At 36.2% G+C, this 15,891-nt stretch overlaps 1 protein-coding gene across 1 annotated transcript in view; it reads left to right on the top strand.

Moving 5' to 3' along the window:
• LOC145992456 (lysophospholipase D GDPD1-like) overlaps positions 1-8,750 on the top strand; it is an 11,897-nt gene extending 3,147 nt beyond the window's left edge. The window contains exons 2-4 of the mRNA XM_083128839.1: positions 404-537; positions 6,353-6,470; positions 8,033-8,750. Coding sequence (XP_082984965.1) covers positions 404-537; positions 6,353-6,470; positions 8,033-8,176 — 396 coding nt within the window. The 3' untranslated portion in view covers positions 8,177-8,750. The remainder of the gene's footprint in view (positions 1-403; positions 538-6,352; positions 6,471-8,032) is intronic.
• The last annotated feature ends 7,141 nt before the right edge of the window (positions 8,751-15,891 follow it).

Genomic DNA, 15,891 nt, shown 5'->3' with positions numbered 1-15,891 from the left:
GTACAGCCCTGACCTCGCTCCTAGCGAATTTCATCTGTTCTTACATCTCAAGTCTTTCCTTGGGGGTCAACACTTCAACAATGACGACGAGCTGAAAGAAACTGTTTCCAACTGGTTGAAGACACAGGCGGCAAATTTCTATGAAGAAGGTATACAAAAACTTGTGCCACGCTATGACAAATGCCTGCAAAATTTTGGCAGTTATGTGGAAAAGTAGTTTAAGAGTTGTAGAATTTTGTGCAATAAATAACTTTTCTGTATCTGTACACAATTTAATTTTATTACCAAACGGAACTTACTTTCTGGACGTGCCTTGTATCGGTTGGTAGTTTTCAGAATATTATCATTCTGCTTACCATCAGGTGCAGTATTTAGTAGTAATTTATATTTGTTTTTCTTTCAGAATCCTCTGGTGAATTTGTTGTTTTCCATGAGGAGAGTTGTTCATCTTATTCTTCTCCTATACTCAGGGCTCCTGCCATTTGTACCACTGAAAGAAACCCACCTTGAAATATTTCTCCCATCCATATACACAAGGTATGTTACAGATGTGTTTTCAGGTAATAACAGTGTTGCTAGTTGAATCATTTAGCTACTAGGTATAGCAATTACTTAAGTGAAATGTAGAAAATTTCGCACTTCCGCATTGCACAATTTAATGGTTAAATCCTATCAATTTCGAAGATCCACTGTCTTCATTCACAAAGGGGTACGGCGTTTGAAGCGGAGATGGTACCAAGGCCCTCAAACCTTTCAACATCCGAGTGGCACACAAGCCCATATTCCAAATCGGAAGAGCACTACCCAACTTCAAGAGATACTACCTACCCAAACTTGCATCCCCTGGTGTCTACAAGACCACATGCCAATGCCACAACATCTACATTGGCAGAACCATCCGCACTGTCCAAAATGACACACCAAAATCAGGCCTCTCTCAACACCTCTACTCCACTAACCACACCATCTCCTCCATATCCATACTTCACCCAACCAGCTCTGTCATAGAAACACTGTCAAAGAAACACATGCTATCATCCAACAGAAACTAGCACTGAACCTGGACAATGGACAGGCATACCCGACTTAGCACCCTGTCCACAAAAAGATCCCCGACCTGAAAAAGAAAAGATGCGGTGCACATACTCGACCCCCTTCAGCCACGCGGGGAACAGGAACGGCACCTTGCCGAGCAGCACAGCCCAGCCCCCCAAACACAAACTGGCAATGCCACCTGACAACAGGAAGCAGACGACGCAAACCAGGGTGCACACACCAGTGCTGCTGAACAGGAGAAATTACAACTACCGCCGCCCGGGAACAAACATTGCAGTGACGCGGTACCATCTCCACTTCAAATGCTGTACCCTTTTGTGAATGAAGACAGTGGATCTTCGAAATTAATAGGATTTAACTATTAAATTGTGCAATGCGGAAGTGCGAAATTTTCTAAATTTTTACTAAGTAATTTTAAACCACGTTTACCGCAACCATCATGAATACGTATAGCAAGTTTTAGTAATGAAACTTTGCTTTGAGCCCTCCACAATTGTATATTGGTAGTGACATTGCCTTGTCATTAAGAGTTCCAGGGTTCTTTCCCTGGTAGAGGAACATTGCACAGTTGTTAGGATCACACAGTGAACTGGATATCCAGTCCCGATTCATCTATCCAAGCATAAAGTGGACTTAAAGAACTGTTGACACTTCATCTTAGTATGCTAAACATCTTCCCACAAACATTTCACACAACTGTAGGACTGCCAACCACATTACAATACTGTTATACTGTATTGTTTAACATAGAATCAAAATAATTTGAGAGGCAAGTAGGAAAATATTATCTGGGGCTTGGCACATTTAGTATAGACATGCCTGGGAAAGCTACTAGACAGGTGGTGATCGTGAACAAAACACCACGGAAAAATGCGCAGTAACTTTATTACATGAATTACATCTCTCCGCATAACTGCCAAACAGATATCTTTAGATACAACATAAATACCATGCGGAAATGTAAATTTGGGATAAAAGAGTATTTATTTATCTAGTTTTTCTTGTTTGCTGGAGTGAGGCAGGGGAGTGAAGTTATTGACTGCAGAGCATTTGCCCTTCTGTTTTTTCCCCCCTCTGGCACCATAACTGAGGTTTCTCTAGAGTCCTGCATAGTTTGCAAAATACTGCACAACACTTTCCAGAGTCTAAATACGAGTATCTTGGAAATTATGGAGAGATGTATTTACACATTACGTGAGAGGAATTTATCTAAAGTTTCCCAATAACATTACAATATCCATGAAAACTTCTCTTATTCACATTCTACGGGGTGTTTCAAATGTTGGCCAAACCTGACTTTGATAGCTTATAACATGTAAACCATGGCCATATCCAACCTGCCAAGGTACAGTGTGTTTTTCTGTCTCTTGTGCACCTGTCGACAGCCTGCTTGGCTACTCTCCAGATGGCAACTCCCGTCAAATTGCATGTGATATCTCCGCTATGGAACCATTGGCTTCGAAATGACTTCAAGTTCTCAGAATTACAGTTACAATTACATTCAAAATAAGCACGTACCTTGCCACAGGGGATGTTGGAAATGTTTCCCTCGTGCATCCACATATTTCTAGCGTGTTTATTTGGAAATTTCACGGAGCTTTGGTAACAAGACATGCTAAGAGGCCAATTAAGTTTCCCAACAGCTCGTGGCGCCAGAGCAGCAACTGAACAGCCTGGCTTTGTGCATAATCTGTGAATTTCTTAACCCCATTCCATTTCAGTAACTTCGCAATTTCATTCCAGTTGTATTTATTAATTTATTCATTGAGAAATTTCAGATACTGCACGTAGCCATTTTACACTGAAATTAGTAACAATGAAAAGAACAAAAATTAAAATAACAAAATAACACAAAGGATTAATATAAATAAGTCAAGATAGAACAATAAATATTATTTAGCAACATATGTTCGGATTGTTGACCGAAAGGCATACTCTGTGGAAAATACATCAGCACTTGATGGGAGTTTGGTATATTGAGTGCGAAGGCTTGATGAAGAGCGATCGTTTTTTAATTTCCAGTCTAGTATTTTCTATGTAAAAATAGATTTGTGTTTGTGTTGTGCGCATGGGCACTCGAAAGTGGAATTCCTGGGGGAGCATGTTGTAACGGATTTTGCCATTGACAATTTTGTAAAGATACCTGAAATAATTCAGTAAACGGTGCTGATAGGGAGTCTGTAAGTGCAGATAGAACAGGAGATGTGGAGTTGAAAAATTGCATAATGAGGGAACCCTGTAATGTGCTATAGCCAGTAAAAAGTGAAGAACAGAATGAATTTTAGTGTTTTTACGTGTTACAAGTGTTAAATATGGAGAAACTAGTACTCACTTTATCCGCGAAATTGTTTTTTCTTCTTTGTTCTATTAATTTCATTGGCCACTGCCACCATCCTCGTTGGAACTCGCTGTACTGTTGCTTGGCGTGCGTCTTTTGTTCGTAGTTCTCCGGCCGCCATATTGGTGCGCTGTTGTTAACTGTACGTCTGCGCCTGTGTCGTCTGTTGCTATTTCCCGGTGTTAACTGTTGTAGTAGGGGAATCCAAGTGTGGTGTGCCTGTCCGCTATCGATGTTCAGCTCATGCGGGAAGTGCATTATTGCATGCGTTTCCTTGATTTTGGTATCTACGAGTGTGTGGGCAGTGTGTTTGACTTGTACCTTTTGAATTTTGTGGCTATGGTATTTGATGTGTTTGGCAAGACCAGTAGTGGGTTGGGCTTTTTTTGCTTCCGGTAGGTGCTGTTGGATTCTTTCATTGACAGATCTGATGGATCTGCCAATCTAATGTGCCTTGTACTAGCACACTGCACCGAATACACCTGGGTTATCAAGTGGGGAGAGGAAGTACCGTTTGTGTTTGTTTAGTTTATCAGCTATTTTGGCATTGGGCTTGTGCACTACTTTGATGCCATATAGGAGAAGGGCTTTGGATATGTGGTTGGATGTGGTGGGATGGTAGGGGAAGGCAACTATTTATATTGGCTGCTGGAGGTTGATTGTGGCTGGTTAGGGTGCCTGACCTGCATTTCCGCTTTACTGCACCAAGTGGAAAGTTGTGCTTCCGTGTAGCCATGTTTCAGGGCTATTTCAGTGATGGTGGCTATCTCTTCTCGTAGATCCTCTTCTCTGCAGCAGTAGGAGAAGGCTCTTCGATAAAAGTTCATCCACACGTTAACTTTTTGTTTGGAGATGGCTGGAGAGAGCCATGGCTAGAGATGCATGTACTGGTTGCCTGCATTTGGATTTTGTACACGGTGGTTATGAATTTGTTAAGTGCACAGCTGGTTGTGATGTCCAGGAATTTGATCTTACCATGTTCTTATTGTTCTACGGTGAAGTTGAGCTTGGGATGGATGCTATTTAGTTAGTTCACTAGAAGGTTGAGTTCCTCACTATTGTGTCGTCTGCATACCTTCCATATCGGATGTATTGCAATTCTGGAGTGTGAAGTATATCTTTCTCAGCTAGGTGCATGACAATGTTGGCTAACAGCGGATTGCCCATCGCAAAGCCCTCGGACTGTTTGTAGAATTAATCCTCAAACTGAAAGTAGTTGTGTTTTAAACAAGCTTCCAACAACCTGGTTGTTTCTTGTACCTCTAGACTACTACTAGTCTTGCCAAACACATCAATTACCATAGCCATAAAATTCAAAAGATACAAGCGAAACAAACTGCCCACACACTCGTAGACACCAAAATCTAGGAAACTCATGCAATAATGCACTTCCCGCATGAGCTGAACATCGATAGCGGACAGGCACACCACACTTGGATTCCCCTACTACAACAGTTAACACCGGGAAATAGCAGCAGACTACACGGGCACGTACAGTTGACAACAGCACACCTAGTGGCGGCTGGAGAACTACGAACAAAAGATGCATGCCAAGCAACAGTACAGCGAGTTCCGAGGATGGTGGCAGTGGCCACTGATATTAATAGAACAAAGAAGAAAAATCAGTTCCGCGGATAAAGTGAGTACTAGTTTCTCCATATTTATATACTACCGCGTCTCTTTTTCCAATTTTATTACAAGTGTTCTTGTGATTTTCTATTGTTTTATAAAGTGTTTAAGTGTTTAGTTTTCCAAATGTTATTTGTGTTTTGCTATAGTTTTAATAATGGCACATATGTACACATTACAACAACATAGAGTCTATGCAACAAACCTCCACACATTAGAAGAACTGAAAGAGAATATCAGGAGAGAAACTGAAGCAATATCAGAAGCTGAACTGTTGCGTATAAATGGAAATTTCCTAAAAACATGCCAGAAATGTGTGGAAACATGAGGAACACAACAGACGGAAAGATGCTCTGTATTTTATGTGGTCTGCTGCCATACTTTTACAAAACTTCTAATTATATTTTCAGGCATTATCTTAACATAATAAAACATGTAATATTGCCCTCAACCATATTTGTCAATCGGCCTCGGTGGGTCTGGATATGAAAAAGTTCAGGCACTCCTGATGTAAACTGTATGATATATTTGCATTAAATTTTCTGCATAGTATTATCAAGCCTCATTGCTTGTGTTTAAATACTTTGATTGCCAGTTTACTTCATGCCAGGAAGTCTACAAATAAATTAACGACTTTAATGAGAGGGCCACTCTCAGGGAAGGAAAATAGATAAGAAATTATTGCAGGCTCATAATTCAAAGTTTTGTGACTGGTGCCATGGTAACCTGCGGTTCATGACAAATAAAGGTCATTAGCAGCATTTGATGTGTTTGGAAGTAGCAATTATAGGCGAAGTGAAAAAATAACCTCTTAGCTGCACATAATCTTGCCTGGCAACACTAGTCCAGAATTTTGTGTGGAGGCATGCAACATGTGCTTGTACGTTAACATTAAATATCTTAGATTGGAATTTTGTACCGAAATTTGACTTCTTTAGGAATTCTTGGGTACACATGGCTACCCCTGATTCAACTTCTTCCTGCATGCTACACCTGGTATTACATGAATATGCCTTATGCAGCAGCATATTATACTGCTGGTGCCATGCACAGTGAACTTTACAGTTGAATGTCAAATTTTGGGGCAAAAATTATGATTTAGGATTTTTGCATGAATATTACATAATTCGTTCTTTGCTTTTCAAAAAGACACGTGTGTATGTGTCCAAACATCATTAATAAAGAAGTCCTCTTTCATATTGTTGTTGAATATGAAATGCTTGTTGCTACGTGGACAGTCTGCAAAGATTTAAAATTTTGTTGCCTACATTTTGTATATTTAAAAATATATACATTTATTAATGCAATAAATGCTTCTCTTCTTTGCAGGAGGGCAAACAGTCCAAGTGCGGCATATCTCCCTTTTCATAATCTCGTGCTGAAAGGCATGAACAACATGTTGATGCGAAGGTCATTATTTCAACATTTAGAGAAGAGAGGTATTCAGGTGAGGTGTGCATGATTTGTTTCTAATGTACAGAACAGCTTAATCATTTGTTTTGTATGTATTTGCGCATTCAGATAACATTTTCAGAAATGCACTAATAAAGTGACATAATGAACCACGGTGTACATAAGGTTTTGGGTATTATCAACAAAGTTGATCTTTATAGTGTAGTTAGCACAATGCACTTGTAGTTAGCACAATGCACTGCTGAGAAACTAAGATTCAGGTTTATTGAATGATATGGATGTTTCTTTGTAGTTATTTAATCTGTTTCATCAGCAAACCTGTAGAATAGTTTAACTGAAAATGCAAAGCGATGTTATAGGCACAAGTTGAAGACCTGTAAATCAGTGTAAAGCACTCGTAGAGGTTTATCATATTTCACCTGAGAGAAAGTTTTACTTCCTGCCACTGAAAAAGACAACTTTCATGGTTTTCAGAGTATTTTTATTTATTTCATGCTATGAACCTCAATAAATTCACTTTTTTTTAAGTGTTTACTGACATAGACCCTAGGATTGTTTCATATTGAGTTTCACATACCAGTTTTTGATATTGGTTGCATGTTGAAAAATATTGATATATCAAATTACCATGAAAAATACCATGTTTTGGTGGGACATGTGTGTGTTTTCGTGAGCATGTTACAGCAACAATTTTTTAGTTCTGCAGGGTCCAGGTATTTTCAAATACCAGTATGACTTCTGATATTACATTATTTTCTGAACAATTATTGGTACTTTCTTCATGTTTCTTGCTCAATATTTCACGAAACATAACTTTTTTCTGGAGTCAACTAAAACTCCACCGTGCAACAACCTTTTGAGGGCCAAGTAATTTGTCATTAGATGATCCAATGTTCAGTGCATCAAATCCCATCACTGCCGTTATCTGGCTTCCTAAACTAAAGCCTTCTTTTCCAAAAGTTTCCATTCTACCGCCTTGGTGGTCAAGTTTGTTGAGTGATTGACTCGCTGTCTCACCACTAAGGATTCCAGGTTCAGTTCCTAACCTTACTAAACATTGCTATTTTATATTGTGCATTTTAATTGACTGCATTTTTCTATTGCACAATGCATGCGTATATGATTGTATACAGGGGTGCCCACAGGGTGGCATAATGGGGTGCACCATACCATCAACATTTGGAGAAAGGGAGAAATTTTTCCCTTAAAATAATATAAAATTCAACGTGTATAGTTTTCTGATATTTAAAAAAATATGTTTACACTTTGGCACTATGCTGCAAAGTGTGTTGAGGCAGGGGGTGAGAAGGTTCAGAATATATTTCTTTAGTAATTCATTTACTTTAGCTGGTTTCAAGTCACTTTTGCTACTAGGTGCACCATATGTAATCCATTAGATGAAGAAAAGAAATAATTTAGGAGGACAGATTAAGTAAAGTGTTTAATGACTTTCAATTATAGTATAATAGACACGCTGTCATGATTGAATACTTTATGGGGATTGATTCTTGGGTGGATGGGCACCCCTGTATTATAGTAAGTGAATTTCTAATAATGAATATGAAAAACTCATAATCATTTTTTTCCCTCTGGCAGACGTATTTGTGGGTGTTAAATTACGAAGAGGAATATAAAGAAGCTTTTGATTTAGGTGTGACAGGAGTAATGACAGATTACCCCACAAAACTAAAGAAATTCCTCAAGGAACACCCACAGTATCAGCGAAGTGATGATCTTTGAATAAGCAAGTTTCGGTATTTGCCAATATTGCATATTCTGTGATCTGAAAAAAAGAGAAAGTAAAAGACAACTTAACCGAAGGCAGTTGGTAACACTGATCACCACATACTTTAGCTTATTATTTAGGAAGAATTATGCACTTTATTTCTTCAGTATTGTCACAAGCCCCTGTTTCTATTGAAGATACTTTTTTAAAAAAAAGTAAAACAAGAATTGAAGCATTTATTATTATATTATTTGTGTTGAGAGCAGTCATGCCATAATAAGGTTCCATTAATGTTGTGGAGAGGCAAAAGTATTGAATGGATGCTAACAAATATATCAATATGATGATTGTCTAGTGAACATAATAATTAAGCTGCTGTGACAGTGATTTTTGGGATATGTAAGCTGTATTATTCTAGTCATGTTATATATATATGGTTATGTTATGAAGGAATTTGTTTTATCCCACGATGGTAGATGTTTATTAGCCAGGGTATTCTGTGTGAACAATGTAGTGCACTTGTGATATTTGTGTACAATAAGGTATGTACATATTTGTGTTTTTATGAATATATATATACCAGTAGGATTTATATTTATTTATATTTGTATGAAATGCAAAAATGATATTTTAACTTCAGTTGGTTTTTTAATTTCAAGTGTATATGTACTTGCATGTGAATGAATCTTTTTAAAGAAACTTTTGACAAAGTTCGTAGAATATTTTGATGATTTACTGGGGCATATGACAGCAGCTAGGTAATGACTGCACTAGTCACTTCAGGGATGTAGCTAAAAGTTTATCCATTCTGCATAAAGTCAACATTTAGATCTGGTTTGTTAATGTGTGTGCACTAAAGATGGTGACAATCAATGTAATTGCTATTATGAACAATGTACACTCTCACACATATTTTGTTTCCAGTAGTTATATTATTCTCAGTGCTGTTTGTTCGTAGGAATGAATATTCACAAATGCTTTGGAGATTAGGTTGTTCTTTTTATAGAGTTGTAGTAAAGACATTCACAGAGAATGGTAGAAGTTGAATCAAATTGACTGTGTTGCCCAGATAATAGGTACCTTTGTTGAACACTAAATGAATATGAATAGCCTTATCTTGAAAAAAATGGTCACAAGACACAGGAATATATTTATCATTTTTGTGAATCGTACTTGAGAAATGCAAATGATTTCTAGAAGAAATTCACCAATAGGAATATGATAGGCCTAACATTATAACAATGTATGGGAAGATACGGAGTTCTTGTTTAGCATGTGCAGAAATCGAAGAACGATTAAATGTAAATACGAACAGTAACAAAGAAGCTGGTTATATGCTTCAGCTGGATTGTAGTGGGACCACATAAATCTGAAATCTGAATTGAAAGCATAAATATTGGCAATGCACTGGAAGTAAATTGAAAATATATTTATTTGAATTGTTGGATGTATTATATTAGTTTTTAACTATGTAAATGTCACATGATCACAATTTTCTGTAGGTTTAAGTTATTTACAAGTTTCACATATTTATGCAATTTCATGATATTTTTGTCTAATGGCATAGGTTATTGTGTACAAAATACTAGCTGGCAATTCAAAATATGTAACAGTCAAGTATAACTCAACCTTGACATAAAATTACTGATTGTTGTTGGAAATTCTGATTCAGTGGCTTTGTTTAATCTTATATTGTGTATAACTAGTTTGATGAAATGGCAGTGGGGGAAAATATAATGCACTGTGTAATATTGGTTAAAACTATTTGCAAAGGGTCACTGATTTTATGAGTAAATGATATATTACACAGTCCATTAAGACTTCCAGTTTTCTTTCCTCAATTATCTCAACAATCAGTAATATATGTTCATTTCTATATTAGTTTTCCAAGTTGTTTGTGTCTATATACAACTTGATCCATTTGAAATAACATAAAACAAAAAAACATGGATGAAAAATACATGAAACTTAGGAGTTTGATTGGTTACTATGATCTCCTTGGAATATTTTAGCAGTTTCTGTGTCTTACTTTCAAATACATCTTGGGTCGTCACTTTTCTCTTAGACAATAAGCATAGACATTGTTCTTGATGTAACCCTACATGCAAGTCATGTGATCTGATGTCCGGGGAATTCTGAGTCATCCTGTATAGCTGTACGAGTTATGAAATATTTTGTCAGTGCCTTTATTAAAGAGTGACCACAAACAAAAGAATCTTCGGCCCAAAGCCTTCGTGCATCTTCCCTTCCATCCATTCAACTCGTGTCATAAGAAAGCCTGCTCCACTCTACACCTCCCTCCATGTATGAGTATGATGCACACGACACGTGGTTCTGCGCAAGTTCTTTTGCCTGTGGGCCCACTATACAAAGCATTATCAGTAAAATCTCACGATTTCTGTACATGCCTGAAATAAAAGAAACATCAACCGTAACATTGCACGTTAATGTAATTTGGAATGGATCCAGTTATATTTGAAAATTAAAGAAAGTTTTCATAAAATTACGTAATGCCTGGTATAAGGTTGTGTTATGCTTGAACAATTCCTTTAGTTTGAATGGTTCTCCACTTGCTGATGTGTATGATAGCTTTAAGTTTTCTTATTGATTATGTTGTCAAGATCATTTTTTCCAATTTTCTAATGTTTGGCAAGCTGGTAACCAAGTACTGAAAGCAACATATCACCTTTGACTTGCACTAGTTATAAATGGATGGTATGGTATTGCGGAGAGTGCAAACTGGGAAGTTTTTAATGCATAGTCTTGTGCTGATAATATAATGAGGATTGGAGAAGTCAAAATAATGATCAGCTTAACATGCAATAAATCAAGCCATGTAGATGTTGCCCTCAAATTAGTTTTACAAATTTTATGCACAAATGTGTAATAGAGCCCTATAACCAGTTAAAAATAATATATGGTCAGTGAGTAAAATATGCCAATTGGAACATTCATTTTCTGCTATGAAATCAGAAACAATTATGCATACGAAGAATGTTATGCATTGCTCCTTGATCAATAAATATATATTTAATCCAGAGGCAATACTTGCACTGGATCTAAAGTTAATACTCATACATTTTGGCTGTTTGAGTAAATTAGGTTTATGGGACATGCAGAATTAAGGAATCACTTTGAGAAACACAGTGTGGGACTTAGTTAAAGGAGGGAACAACTTTCAATGATAAAATGGCCGGTACCAGAAATGGTGATGAACTGCCAACATTTGATTCATTGATTGATTTCGTGTTTTAAGTCCACTTTATGCACAGTAAGGCTAATCAAGACTGGACCTACAGTTTTAAAGTGGAATCCGAACCACCATGTATCGAACCCGGGACCCCTTGATTACAAGGCAACGACGCTACCACTGTGCCATTGGGGAGGCCGAACTTGTTAACATGAAAGCAGATAGAAGCGATCTACCGATGATAACATAGCTTTTTTTAAGAATGCCATATGTGACAAAATATTGATCATTGAGAGAAACAACAATGTTATATATTAATTAATTCAGTCCACAAAGTTATAGGCAAACCCTGAATAGATTGCAGTCTTCACTGACTCATGGTATAGAGGGGTTAAGTTTGGTATCTAGTTTCTGAATGTGAATTAAGCTGAATCTGAGCAAAACACTGGTAGTTTGACATGGTACTGTTGCAAAATCATGCATGTTCTAGTGTTAATAAATAATTATTATCAGAATAGTTTTAAATTCTTGTGATGATGAAAAGTATCACCTGGGGTAGGTAAGAATGTGAGCATTTGAATTTGTTTCTTTTGTTTGTGTTGTAGCATTAACCTGTGCGATTGGTATCAATATGGAAAGGATTGTTACAGATTTTATCACCAATAATGATTAATACTCTTTCTGTAGTCTGAATTTTCTGTGCCTATTAGTTGTGTGGCAAAAAATAGTATTAGAAACGGACTTTTGTAATGATAGTACAATTTTTTGTAAATATAACAGTCATTAATTTTATTTACTATTTGAAATCACGAACAGCACATTCATTCTTATTACACATTCTAATGTTTCAGGAACTTCTCGTTTGTATAATGAAACCCAATAGAGTTAAGGCTTGAACTGTGTTTTTTACCCAATGAGTATTGGATTGGTTTAGAGCAACTGATAATGGAAATACAGTGTTTGGTTGAGGCAAATTTAATCCCAAGTCATGCCAAACAATTTCTACTTGAAGACAGGGGTGAATGTGCCTTCTGTTAAGGCAGCTGGTACAAGCTGTAAGTTGCATCTCTCACTTGCATATTTCCAACACTTTTGTCAGTGTTGCGAAGGAGATAGGGAAGTTTTCTCAGAATATAAACCAGGTGATTTCCAGATAGGCTTTCACATTTATTATTTCACATTTATATATTCTAAAGCATCAGATATATAAAGCTTTTGACGCACAGCTGTTCAGCACAATTGCATCATCTTTATTATTGCCAAGGATTTCACACTGCTCTTATGGAGCTCTGGATCTTTGCCCACTTATTTCTGCAGGATGGAGGCTCAATTTACTTCATGTGCATCTGCCCTAGACTCTTTGTCTCTGATTCAAGGTGGTGGGTGTTTGTGGGAAATCATGGAACCTTTTAGTTTTGTCATCTAGAGATATTAGATTATAGAAAGTTTTGACAGCTCTGAGGCTATTTGATTTAGTGACAAATAAGTCATCAAACATCTTCATTCTGATGAAGCTCGATGACCACAGCCTTCGATAGATTGAGTTTTTCTTTTAAGTCCACTTTATGCACAGATAGGCTAATCAGGACTGGACATACAGTTTAAAGTGGGATCCGAACCACTGTGCAATGTGCCTCCCCAGGGTATCGAACCCAGGACCTTGTGGTTATAAGCTGATGATGGTACCACTGCTACTTCGACTATACCTTTTGTTAAGTATTAAAAAAGAAATTAAGTAATTAATATTTTACAGATAAACAAAATCTGAAAGTAAATATTTATATATTCCAAACTTTTTATCTATCCAAAGATACTGTAATGTGTTACGTATTGAGGAATCGACAACAGATATCAGGATAGGTATGTGTGTAGAAGAGAAGTTGTTTAAAAAAAGAAAAACAGAAAACAGTAGGTGCTAACTGAAAATGCCTGCGCTTGATTTAATAGAATTTAACCCTATTCCTATTGATACTAATTCCACTCGTCTTGGTTGATATGTAAATACACCAGTCTTATTATGCAAATATATATTATGTATACTTTTTTTAAAATTTTGTTTAAGTATTTTGTGTGCCTGATAATAAAGGAAGTAAAGTTTGGAGCATTATCCTGTAGTATGAGATTATCTTAGTGCGATGCACTTATAATGGTTTTGTTAATAGATATTGTATTTTATTAGAAGAAAAATGTTTCCAGTGTGGAAATATGGGTTTTGAAGAAGAGTAATATAGCCATTCCCAATAATATACATTAGTTATTCTGTGATGAAGTGTTATAATGTAGTTTCATTAGTTTTTAAAATGTCACTGCTTTGTTGTTTCCCAATTGTTACTTAGCATCTTGTTTGTAATTATGAACAAGAAAAGACATTTTTTTTACCTAGATTCCATGTTTCTTTGTTGGTTTTATCATATTGTAGATTATTATAAATGGTTTTATCTATATTTTTATGTTGTGTATGAGTTGTTGAACGAAGAGTTAGATCTAAGTTGTTGGGGGGATATTAACAGTTTTAACTTCCAGAGGTCGAAACTGTTTGTCTTAGTTGAAAACAAGTGGTGATAGAAAACTCCTATTGGCCACATCTCTCCACGCAGAACAACACCTTGTTGCATTGCGTATGATTTCTTCCAGGAAACTATTGTTTGTGAAAATACGTTGTTCCCATGTGAATAGCAATCACACACTTCCTTTTAGTCCATTAAATTTTTAATAAATGCTCAGTGAAGATTGTTCAAATAATTTTGGTGGATAGCATACCATTATTATTGTCTTATATATTTGATCTCTCTAGATTGGATCTTTTGTTTGATTTTCCTGATTACCTTTCAAATATTAATCATCATATTTTTGTCTTTTCCTTTTCTAATGCAGTGTCATTAAATTCAAATACATTTTGCATCATTTTTTCTGCTCCATAAAGATTATTATCTTCCAGAAATTGCAAATCCATGCGTTGTTACTTGAATGCAATTGTGAAGTTACAAAATATTTTGGTAATTACACATGCATGTGTGTGTGTCTGTGTACACACACACACACACACACAAACTAACAGTTATTTAGTAACTGCTGGTTAAGACTAAGCTAATACTATGCACATGTGAATTATTATGGAGTTGTTATGAACTGGTAGAACAAAATAATTGTAAATGCATGTTCATGAACCTTATTATAATGTTTTCTCTGAATATAGTTTCTTTTAAACTTCTTTTATAATTACATGAGAATGAATATGCATGTGCTGATGTGAAAATTTGAAAATGTTGGAAATATTTTATTTTGTTTGTAGTTTTTATCTTCTGTACAATGAATTGTTTGCAAACATTAACAGGAATTGTAAATGTGAAAACACCATGTTACAATGTGGATGTTTGAATAGGCTGCTAAGATTAATAGAATGTGAAACAAATATTTGTGCAGTTAACATTAGCATGTGTGTGTTATGGTTACAAATATTTCGCCACATTTACCACCTGCCAAAACAGGAGTTTAATGTTTTAATTCTTTAAAACATGTGAAGGCTTTAATTACTTTAAGTTTATTTACAGTTATCGCCATAATTTATTAATTTGAATGTTTTTTGTGTAGAAATGCTTTCAAAAGTTATGCAATACTTATTAGTCTTCCTAGAACTGAATGTAGTGCAAAGATAAAACAACTCCATTTACCCACCTTTCAAAGGTATTTAAAGTGATTTTTTTTATATTTTGTTGTGATCATGTTACAATATGTAGAAAATCAGATCATCTGAAAGACCGAAAAGTAGGCAAAAACTTACTCCAGAGAGATTGCCATTACAAGCAAAGGGATTTTATACCATGAAGATGACATTCAGTTGTCTCAGGATAGAACGCAATATAAGATGGCTGCACGAATCACAAGCTACCTTGTGCAATCTAAGAAGGTGTGGGGAGTAGGACCCCACACATTCACAATCCTGGCCATTTGTGAAGGTGATGTGATCAGCAACATGCTCTGGCCTCCCTTATGCTGCAAGTACCGTATTTTATGAGGGAATGGGTGCACTCCAGAGTCGCTTCATGCAGTAACGGAGCCTGAAAATTGGCACCTTATATCGTTCACTCCAAGAATTAAACTTTAGTCACCCAATTGACAGTCAGACACCCTATCCTCTACCACCACAGGCAGCAGATCACAAACTCAAAGATAAATAGTTGGAAAAGTAAAAGTTACATTTAAAAAAAATGTAGGTTCTACAATCAAAAGGTAAAGATGGAGCTGGATCATTTACCTCTTGCCATTAGAAATACATCACGAGTTTGAAAACATTTATTGAGCACAATTTTCAATGGGAATTTCATAGCATAATACTGTGAATGGAAATATGAAATCCAGTATGCATTGAATTTCATTCTCAGTATGTAATGGACAGTGTTTAAAAAATACACATGGTGCAAAACTAGACCTCTTTCCATTAAGCATAATTCTTTGTTTTCCTTTCTTTTGAAAACTTTAACTAAAATATATAGCATTTATGTCAATCTTGCCCTCAAAAGTTCACGCTACTGTCTGAAT

This window comes from Lepisma saccharinum, chromosome 9 (assembly GCF_977018435.1).
Source record: "Lepisma saccharinum chromosome 9, izLepSacc3.1, whole genome shotgun sequence".
Lineage (NCBI taxonomy): Eukaryota > Metazoa > Arthropoda > Insecta > Zygentoma > Lepismatidae > Lepisma > Lepisma saccharinum.
This window is presented reverse-complemented; position numbering and strand designations above follow the sequence as displayed.